The sequence below is a fragment of the Pomacea canaliculata genome, linkage group LG12 (genome assembly GCF_003073045.1).
Source record: "Pomacea canaliculata isolate SZHN2017 linkage group LG12, ASM307304v1, whole genome shotgun sequence".
NCBI classification, from domain to species: Eukaryota; Metazoa; Mollusca; class Gastropoda; order Architaenioglossa; family Ampullariidae; genus Pomacea; species Pomacea canaliculata.
This window is the reverse complement of record NC_037601.1, coordinates 21,916,880-21,927,727: the sequence shown is the minus strand read 5'-3', so window position 1 is coordinate 21,927,727 and position 10,848 is coordinate 21,916,880. Positions and strand designations below refer to the sequence as shown.

The following is a 10,848-nucleotide window of genomic DNA, read 5'->3' as shown; positions in this document are numbered from 1 at the left end:
CGCTGATTCGTCAATCCTCATATTGTACGTATCGCCATTTATTTTTCCGAGCCCTTGATGCAAGTCTGAGAAATGGGGGATCGGCTGGAGAAAATCAAATCCCTTATCGCATCATACCCAGATTTTCCCAAACAAGGTATCCTGTTCAGGTAAAATGTGCATTATCTTTTAATCACTCTATGATGCCTGCGTCTGTATGTGTGAGGAATTTATATGTAGCATATCTCATTGAAATTTGTTATCTAGCGTTTTGTTTTTAGTAATTTTTTTTGTATAGCTGGAACTCTAAATTGATATATTGCTTGCTTTTTAAATCTTTCAAACCTATTCATGCAGTATTCTGAGTTTTGTGACATCGGTGAAGGATGTTTCTTTGTAAACGGTAAATCGACGGGTTTTGTTTAAGCCACGGACCTTCATTTATGAATGACCGTGGTTTCAGCCGATTGTGACAGCTGCTGTCCATGAATAATACCCTCTTCTAGCGCTCTTTGGCTGAAGTCACATGGCTATCACGTGACACAAATATGTCGTCTGCTTTTCAGTTAGTTTTGGAGGTATCAAGCAGAATGATTCGCATTTTGTTATTGTGGTTTATATATTCGTTATCGTCTATATTTCGAGGACTTCATAACTCACCAGTCCGGCATAGCGTGGTATGGTTAAAGGGTAAAGCAAGAAACAACAACAACAACAAACAACCCAACAAAAAACAAAACAACTAAACAAACAAAGGAAAAAGCAAGCAAGAGAGCCGAAAAAAAAAATATATATATGTAGGACTCGGCCTGAACCTGAAATTAAGATGATTTGATTTTGTGGCTCCAGCCCACAATAGTCAATGTCACTACATTTCTCACCATTGCTAAAAATCATAGGCATAGCATTTATATGTCACAAAATTAAACTGAAACAAAGAGCCCATGGTATGAAAGCTAGTAAGAGAACTAGTGCTAACAGCTGCTCATATGTCATTAAACAGAACTTATGTATGTTTGTCCATTACTTTACACAGCAATATTTTACCATTAATAATACTAATAACTATGTTTATTTTATTTCCATATTTTATTCTGCACTTTATTCTTAATTTTGAACACCAAAGAACCTATAACCACTTTCCATCAGCACCAATCAGAGCTGGTGGAAAATGTTAAAATACAGACTTATTGTGACATTTTCCTAGATTGTGCAAACAGGGGTAAGGTGTGCAGTTGTTGATCCATGCTCTGACCAATCCGGTATGATGTTTCTTTTATGGCGAATATCCACAGTCCTGTCTCTAGGCTCTTAACACCTGGCAGCACCCGTCTTACTCTTGAAGTGAATTACAGCCTGGTCTCAGACACATAGGCTGTGGGCCCTGGTCAGTACTTGCATCATGGAAAGTCTTTGCCTGCTGATGCCATGCTAGCATCATGATTTTCAGTAGAAGTTTACTCCCTTTATCATTTCCAGGATTCCCCAACAAGGCAACACAAAAGGCTTGGTGCATAAAACAGGAGCGGAAAGTACAGAAGGCCCACATATTTCTTAATTAATTGAAACAATAAATAAGCGCCCCTAAAAAGCTTTCTTATATAGAAAAAATCATAATCTTATAAAAAACAAAACCTGTAAAATTCTTGTTTTTAATAAAGTTGTATAAATGTTTAAACTTGTATTGCAGGGATATTTTTCCAGTCTTGCGCAGTCCCCAAGCACTCCAGGACTTGATCGACTTGCTTTGTGAGCGTGTCACAGTGATTCAACCTGCTGTTGAGATCATCGTGGGTTGGAGTCAAGAGGGTTTCTATTTGGACCACTGCTAGCAAATCAACTGGGGATCTCATTTGTACCTGTTCGAAAAGCTGGCAAACTTCCTGGCAAAACTGTCAGCGTCTCCTACACACTGGAATATGGGACAGTATGTTCTGCTTACTGTGGAATTTGATTTTCATGCATATGAAGTCAACTTTAAAAAAGTTTATATTATTGGTCAGTTGCAGAAAAACAATCAGGGCTTCTGCTTACGCAAAAAATTGCGTACAGTACGCATTAAAAGTTCGGGGGACCCCTTCAATTTTCATCAATGGGGTCCCCTTTGAATTAGGGCGAACAACAGGGACCCCTTAAAAATGTGAAGAAGGGGTCTCTGGGACCCCAAAGAATTTAGCCTTAGCAGAAGCCCTGACAATGGTTTACATTAATACAATAACCAACTTTATTTGTCTCAGTGGGCAATTTGAGTGGGAGATGTGCTCTGTTAAACTTAAAAAAAAATCACAATTACAATGCAGTGGAATAGAGATATTAACATTAACAAGAGCAATGAGAGATTTGGGCAAGACATTCCTATGCACACCTACTACATCACGCACACACACCGCTGACAGTTCATCAGTGATTGAGCAGCTGGACTGCTGATGGCACAAAAGATTTCAGATGCCTATTGCTGTTGCATACAGGCACGGCATAGCGCTTACCTGAAGTTAATAATACCAATTCCCCCGCTAGCACATGTTCAGGTATTGACAGAATGCGGGAAGCTTTCCTTACTAGTTGTTGATTACAGAAGGAAGTCAAGTCCCTCTGTTTGATGCCAATTATCTTAGAACAGATGTGGACAATGCTATTCAAACTATTCCTATCATGGACAGATAGATTGTGAAACCAGCATACAAATGAAAAAGATAAAAGACTCTCAATAAACGACTGGTAGAAACGACCTAAAATTGCTTGGCTGACTGAAAAACTATTTAACTTCCGCAGAAGGTACATTCTCTGCTGGCCACGTTTAAGAATGTGTTCAGTGTTTAGATTCCATTTAAGCTGGCAATCAAAAACAGTCTCCAGGTACCTGAAGGAAGTAACGGTTTCAATAGGTTTGCTTTGTATCACACAGAGCAATAAAATCCTCTTTGATTCTCCTAAAATCTATATTCAGCTCTTTTGTTTTGTCTACATTTAACTCAAGAAAGTTCTCATCACACCACTGCACAAAGTCTGTTAAGGCATTTTTTGTCAAATTATTTGTCATATGTCAAAGAGTGGGAGGAAATGAAAAAAGTATTTTTATTCCGTCTCAAAACCAACTGACGCAAAAAATTTTGTTTGCAAACATTAGCCAGTCTGCATATATATATATATCTCAGGACAAATTTGAAGCTCAGATTCTGTTAAGCCTGGTCAGATTTTTATTGTGACTGTCTCAAAATCAACTGACATGAAAAATTTTGTTTGCAAAGTAACCTTAACCAGTCTGCTTATATTTCAGGACAAATTTGAAGCTCAGGCAGATTCCATTAAGCCTGGTCAGAGAGTGATAATATTGGATGATTTGCTCGCCACTGGTGGTATGGAATTTTTATTAGTTAATAAATTGCATACAAGATTTAGCCAGTTCACATTCACCAATTATTATTCTACAAAGCAAAAAAATTGTCATATAAACCCATATAAGGTTCCAGATATATGCTATTTTTCAGACTAGATAGATCAACATGCTATATTCTACCAGCTAAATGACAACAATGAAGATTAAACTCCTGCAATTTTAACCTTCTGATGCAAATCTACTACTGGAATGTTTCTAAATAAATGCATATTAGTGTGCTGTCTCCTGCACATAGTTTCCAAAGCAAAATATCTATATTGTTCGCATAGCTAATGTTATATTATTTCATGTTGAACTTGCTATATAGGTTTCATACGAGCATGGTTTAGGTTTATCAACTGATTCTCATTTATCATCAGCAGAGCTGTTATTTAACTCGGCATTTTTACTCTTTTAAGTCTTATAAAAGTATAGTCAGTTTGCATCATTTTTAATTTTTGTTTGTTTGTTTTTTTTTGAAGGAACCATGAAAGCTGCTATTGAACTGATGGAACAGCTGAAAGCAGATGTTGCAGAATGTTTAACAATCATAGAGTTGACGGACCTTAATGGACAAGCACAGCTAACAAAACCATTTTATTCTTTTATTCAGTATTAGTTATGTTGAGCTGTCAGAAAATTTGACAAATCGAGGAATGTTATAGAACAGTAATTAAGTGTATTTGTACACTTCTAAACTGTTGTACAGCCCTCAGCTTGGTATTATAATGCATGCTTTACAGATGATGATTGTTAATGAATCTTTAAGATGTTTCTGCCATAAAACAATGCTCTTGGTACTGTCACTTGGATGTCTATGGCTGTTGCTTGTCCATTTCCATATAAGAAAGAAAAGGTCTGGTACTATGTCACATGTATTGGAAGGTTGCATGCAGTGCCATCACTAGCAACTGTTGTGAAATTTGTTGCAAATAGTTTTTTTTAAAACAAATTTAATATAGAAAGCTGCAGTTAAATGAATGCAAATTTTTTTATGTACATGTAAAATCTTTGGAAATGTTTTATTTTCTTAACAACAGGACAAGATTTGTTTTTATCTTACACTTCTACTAGAGGTGATAGCACAAAAGTTACTCTTGTTTTCTAGATCGGATTTCATTGTGTACTGCATTCATGAACAGCTTTTTTTACTGGCTCAATGTCAACAACTCCCTCCCCAAAACCCGCTTACAGCCTTCTAACATGTCAAGTTTGACATCTACATTTTGTTACTTTTGCATATTTGTACTTTGTTGTGGTCATTATGTTTTACAAGGGATTTAGCTTTTTTATTATCCTTTTAAGATTTTTGAAATGATTGGTAGCATTTAATACTGTTTACAGCAGGTGCTGTGGATTTTATGGTGGTGGGATGAAGGCCCAAAGAAAAGCAATACTTTTGAAACATTTTCTATTTTGACAATCAATTTGATTCCTATAACAAAACAATTAAAAAAAAAACCCTATTACTGAGCATACGTCGGCTTTGTTTTTGTTGGGTGTCTCCTTCCTGCCATTTGGGTTTTTATCATGCATCAGGTTTTCTTTAAGAAATAAAAAATCTCACCCATGTAACTAACATGGTATATTTAAGATAGCTCAGCGTTTGGATGCTATGAAACTATCATTTTCTAAGGTTAATAACAATTTCATGTTAATACCTTGAAATGTCTTTAGATGCCACACAATCCCTCCACATCATCACAACTGCTTGCACTAAATATCTAAACCAGTGTTTCAAGTTTTAATGTCGTAGTCATACCAACAAATCGCAATGAAAGCAAAGATCTGGACAATGCACCAAACTCACAAGTACACATTTAAATTGTCAAAAAACAAAACTGTACAACATTTGACTCCTACTCAATTATTACTAACACCAGATGCGACTAGTCTCATTTTTTTTTCCAAAGGCAAGATGTATATTTCCAAAAACTTCCTACCTGGCTCATAAGCAATGAAGAATTTTACATAATGCAGGCTCCTGAATAAAAGCTGTGTAAGTTATCATTTTCTGGAAATGCATATTTCCAAAACCTATTCCTACCTGGCTCATAAGCAATACATAATTTTACATAATACAGGCTCCTGAATAAAAGCTGTGTATGTTAATTTTATTTTGGAAATGCCTGACATTTCAGATAGCAAATGATGGACATTGCATCAAAAACAAAATCAGCCTGCAGTAGCCTGGGTGACACAATAGTGGCTAATGAATTCTTTCTAGCAATATCTCAAAAGGATTGTGAACGCAGCCGTCAAAAAGGGTATTCTGGTGGCTGAACAGCATAAATAAGTTTCAAGTCCTTTACAGTCTGCAGCCTGAAAAACTATAATCGTCCACCACGTAATGCAAGTACCAGGTGGAGAACAGAACCCCCTATCACTTTGTAGTCTTGGGCTGTCTTTTCATCATTCCTGGAAATCAAAAAATTCGCAAAGCCATTATGCTGATTACATCAGAAAGTTACAATCAAATAATATATATAGTTTAAAATCCACTCTTTACTTCTCTAAAGTTCTTGAACTAGTTAATGTACTGAACATAAAATTATATTGGGTAAAATCTGCAGTTTGTAGTAACTGCACTTGACATTGTGAGCCCCATTAGTACTATAGGAAGAGATATAAATCTCTAGCATACTGGCATCAATGTTACCAACAGGCAACATCCTCTATTACTTACATCTGCTTGCCACTAAAGATCAGGCGCTGCTGCTGGGGAGGAATACCCTCCTTTTCTTCCACTCTCTCCTTGATACGCTCCACCTGCATGAAATCTCATCTTTTAATAGCTTGCTTCAGCATTGATCCAACGTTTTGAAATACCTTTTAATCATCAGATGAAAGATTAAAATCCAGAGGTCAAGAGAATACCATGATGAAGTGATAAGCATTACAATTTTAATGTGTTAGTTTTCAGAACAGTTCAAACAGCGAGGAGAATTCAAAGATGCACTGGAGAAGATACACAGTCAGGTTTTACACAAGTACAATGGAACAAAGTTCCAGGCCTTTCATATTTCCCTGTAACTATGACATACAAAATAAAAACATTACTGAGCTATCATTCACTCAAAAGCTCACAGTCATACGCAAGATTTTAAGGAAATGGTCTACAGGTTATACTCTATAGTATTTGAGTTCTTTCTCAGTTTTAGTCAAAACAAAATGCCCCAACTTTTCCTGCTCTGGAAAACTATTTTCACCATTCCACGATTCTTCTAGACATTTAAAACTGTTGAAATCTTACATGTTACTTTAGCATGCTGAACGAAATGGAATACTAAATTACAGTAATCACACCATATGGATAATGAAATTTCTGTAACTGAGAGGCGCTCGCTCAGTAAGATTTATTTTTAAATGAATGACATACATAATAAATATTTCAGTGATCCTTCAATCAGAAGCTTTTTTTTCAAAAACTAAACAAATCTTAGTCTTATTCTCTCACCTTGTCTGTTGGCTCAATATCTATCTCAATCTGGAAAAAAATAAATATCACATTAAATTATAAAATTAATTATGATTTCACAACAGTTCTATCTATAAATATACTCCTTATTCTAAACACAAATTTAATCTGATATGCACCATTTCTGTTTAACCTTCGGAGCATGCTGAGCCAGGATAGTGTCTTTACTGGGCAAGACAATTTTCATTATTTTTACTGCAAAATTCAAGCTTTCTCATTTCACAAAATGTATAGGTTTTTTCGTCTTGTTTAATTGACAGCAGCAATAACAAAAAACAAACTTCATCCACTCCCGTCTTCAGTTATTAGTCTTTGTAACACTTATGTTGTGCTCAGACGGTTAAAAATTACCTTCAATAAAGGGTAGCATGAGATAGCAATGAACTGCAGAAATGAGTAAAAAAGATTTGATACTAATGTAAACAAAATGACAGACTGTTTCCAAGCTTTATTTTGGCATTTCCCATCCACAAAATGCAAGAAAATTCCATTAACATCATACTTCCTGTTAGTGTTGTTCAACCACCAAGTAAAATTTAAAATAAATACAAATCAATATTATTTTTGTGATCATGATTCTTGGTATGCAAAACTGCTTCAATTACTTCCTTAAATTTTCATAAAATTGTGTTACCAGCAATAAAGTTCTAAAGTAATATTTGTGTCATATATCTAGTTCATCACAAAATTCATCTTATGAGACGTCGAACCTTAAGTCCCATGTTCTCAGACTTTGAACACCAAACTGTTTACATTTGCCATGTCCCCTTGGCAAATTCGATTGCATGAAGTATATATTTTTTTATGTGGTTACATGTATTTCTATACAAACAAAACCACTGAATTTATAGCCAGCTAAATGAAATACTTCAGAATACAGTTCTATAAATGCCTATGTGGGTGTCCAGACACTTAATCCCCAGACACTTCATCCCAAACGCTTCATCCTTAAAATGAAATTTTAACTATAAAAATTATGAAGCCAGCGAAAAATTTAATTGAAATTAAAATAATTATCTTCATATAAACATCACAATAAGTTTTACAATTAAAATACTTTAACTAATGTTGTAGAGCAGGGGTGTCAAACACCCGGCCCGCCAGGAAATTTTACCTGGCCCGAGGATTAATTTTAGTAAATCATTGTTAATGGCACGGCGACAAGTAGAAGGCAAACAACAGAAAAGTTCCCGTCGAGGACAGCCAGAGATGAGATGAGTTTAGTGAAGTTTGTACAGACCACCAACAGTGCACTGGTCAAGTTACCACCGCTCCTGTTGATGACCTGAAGGGATGGTGAAGGCGTGGCCCATAAATCTGACCTTTGACACGGGACAGGATGGCCTGAACACGGGCCGCGGGTCGAAGATTTTTAGTACCTGTTAACTTCCCTGAATCGGTCCGAGATCAAAGGGTGACTAGGGGAAACCCACGTGTATGATGAGGCAGCTCAGCAAAAGACTAATAGAAACTCATCACTGTCTGACTCTGCGGGCTGGCGAGCGGAAGTCGTCTCGATGAGACGTTAAGTTGTGAGAAGCAAACTTGTGGAGATCTAGTTGGTGGGAGTATAGCTTCTCCAAGGACTTATATATATCTACCATCTGGAATTATATGTGCGAACTGTGCATGATACGTGTGAATTGTGAATTAAACACGTGGACTGTGGATGATAAGTGCCAACTGTGGAATACTGACTGTCAAGAGTTAATGACTGTCGCCAAAGAGATAAGTACCCAAGTATAAATAGCAAGCCACGGTGTAGAAATAATTGCTGCTTGTGTATTGATGATTTGTGTCTTTTTTGCCTAATTATATCTTCTTTTACATACATATACTGATGCAATAACATCACATGTCATAGCAAATAGTACTGAGCAGAGCAGAGCACGCGATTGTTTGAAAGCTGTGTGTAGTGTGCGAACTTAACGCTAGTCGTAGGTATTGGTGCGCCATCTGTCGGGGAACAAAGGCAGATGATCAGAGCTAAGCACGTGTTGTGACTTTTCTAAAGACTTTTACTTAATCTTAATTTATTTAATAAAGATCGAGGACATTACACTGTGTAGTGAAGGGACTTTTGTAATTTCAATACCAATCATATTTCAAATTAAAGTTAGCCGTTAAAATGGCCACGAGAAAAGTTGATTTTGAAAACAGTCTTTCAAAGCCAATGGGAGGCTGACTACATGTTTACTAATATCAGCGGTAAACCAGTGTCTACTTTGTGGAGGCACAATAGCTGTGACCAAAGAATACAATCTGAGACGGCACTACGAGACTAAACATCAGGACAAGTTGAAAAGCCTGAATGCAAAACAGAAGCTAAAGAAAGTGTAATGAGTGACTGAAGGCAAAGTGCGACTGTGTGGGGCCTGCACAGTTCACTCATTCCTTCCCACAAACGATGCCCCAGCTTCGTCTACATGCGGCTCGAATCTTGAGCATGTTTGGCAACAGATATTTGTGTGAGCAACTTTTGTCTGTGATGAAGATCAACAAAGCATCACAGGAGTCGTCTTAGTGATGTACACTTGCAGTCCATCCTGAGAATCGCCACAGCACAGAAACTTACTCCAAACATAAACAAACTTGTTGTCAAGAAAAGATGTGAAACGTCCACTTCTGACAAAATAAATGAAAAAGGAAAACTGCTAAGCCTTGGTTTGTATGATTTTGTTTACACAAAATTAATAACAAACAGTTCTTTTTTTTGTGTTCAATAAAAAGTTATCGGACTTAAATAATAACCTTCGGCCCGCCACCTTGTGTGTGATGTGAGATTTGGCCCGCTGGGTAATTGAGTTTGACACCCCTGTTGTAGAGGTTCAAATGACGTTGAAGTTAATAGCATGATTTAAATATTATTAATGTATTTCAATAGTTATTTTAATTATAAAACTTATTGTGATGTTTATATGAAGATAATTATTTGAATTTCGGTTAAATTTTTCGCCGGCTTCATAATTTTTATAGTTAAAATTTCATTTTAAGGATGAAGCGTTTGGGATGAAGTGTCTGGGGATTAAGTGACTGGGAACCGCCTATGTGTATAATGGTGTAATCTGCCCCTTAGTCTTTATAAAACACTGGCTCATAAGTAGTTTTATGAATTATGCTAGATTTTGTAACAAATTACTGTTTTCATCAAGTTAAAGATCATGTGAGAAATCAGCATGACTTGTCTTTGACACTATTCTCCTTATTTCTTGACCAAAACATTATCTGATCTAAAAGTACTGAATGGTAGTAAATACGTAAAAACCGAATGAAAGACAAAAAGTTTAAAAAATATTAATAAGGTAAATTCATTAAAGGAAACTTACCTCCTTTCCCGTAAGAGTCTGGAGAAAACAGAGATTTAAAGTAGTTAAAAGATTATATTCTCTGCATTGTTTTAAAAATTACATCGAATGGCGTGTTAAAAACATAATGATCGTGAATGTGAATGCGAATGCGACTCTGAAAAGACTCCAGCGTCCTGATCATAGTTTATCCATTCATTCTCAACATTTCTAAGAGATAAAAAAAAAGGTTCCGCAGATTCAGTGAATATTATTCATGAAGTAAAATGGAATATTACCTTTACTTTGATCAGCATTTTGAAGTCTTTATCCCCACTACTGGTCGAGAGACTGAGGCCTTTTGCCTAGGAACTTCCGCTGTTCTGCGCAAATAATGAAACTCGCGCTGATTGGAGGAAAACGACTTTTTAACACCGGATGTTCTTTGAAAGCATTTCGAGCAGACGACAAGATGTATATTACCGTCACATTTACAGTATTTAGGTTAACTGTGCGTGAAACGCAGCTATTAGAAACTGATAGTTTGCAAATTATTTACCATCAAATTAAACAAGTCATATGAGTTCCTAATGAAAGAGAAGATAATACTCATTTGCTTATGAAGAGATTCTTCTCTCGCCCTATCACCAGAAACTAATATCCCTGAACTGCTGGCAGACGATTTTTTTTCAGTTAACTGCTAAAACGAGCATGAGACAAGAATGCTTCCG

At 36.2% G+C, this 10,848-nt stretch overlaps 2 protein-coding genes across 2 annotated transcripts; one reads left to right on the top strand and one right to left on the bottom strand.

Moving 5' to 3' along the window:
• The first annotated feature begins 49 nt into the window (after window positions 1-49).
• LOC112577270 (adenine phosphoribosyltransferase-like) lies at window positions 50-4,831 on the top strand. The gene is given in 5 exon segments (XM_025260323.1): window positions 50-149; window positions 1,670-1,767; window positions 1,770-1,906; window positions 3,257-3,335; window positions 3,838-4,831. Coding segments are annotated over 5 exon segments (528 nt in total). The 5' UTR covers window positions 50-72; the 3' UTR covers window positions 3,975-4,831.
• Window positions 4,832-5,080: 249 nt separating this feature from the next.
• LOC112577275 (NEDD8) lies at window positions 5,081-10,506 on the bottom strand. The gene is made up of 5 exons (XM_025260328.1): window positions 10,417-10,506; window positions 10,160-10,177; window positions 6,813-6,842; window positions 6,042-6,124; window positions 5,081-5,773 (listed from the first exon to the last, which is right to left on the bottom strand). Exons 1-5 carry the CDS (start codon window positions 10,432-10,434, stop codon window positions 5,686-5,688), a joined length of 237 nt encoding a protein of 78 aa, XP_025116113.1. The 5' UTR covers window positions 10,435-10,506; the 3' UTR covers window positions 5,081-5,685.
• Between the last annotated feature and the right edge of the window lie 342 nt (window positions 10,507-10,848).

Coding starts and splice junctions, on each gene's coding strand:
- LOC112577275 (XM_025260328.1), bottom strand. Junction 6,125..6,812: donor ATATTGAGCCAACAGACAAG/GTGAGAGAATAA, acceptor GATTTCATGCAG/GTGGAGCGTATCAAGGAGAG. Junction 5,774..6,041: donor ATCTTTAGTGGCAAGCAGAT/GTAAGTAATAGA, acceptor TTTGATTTCCAG/GAATGATGAAAAGACAGCCC.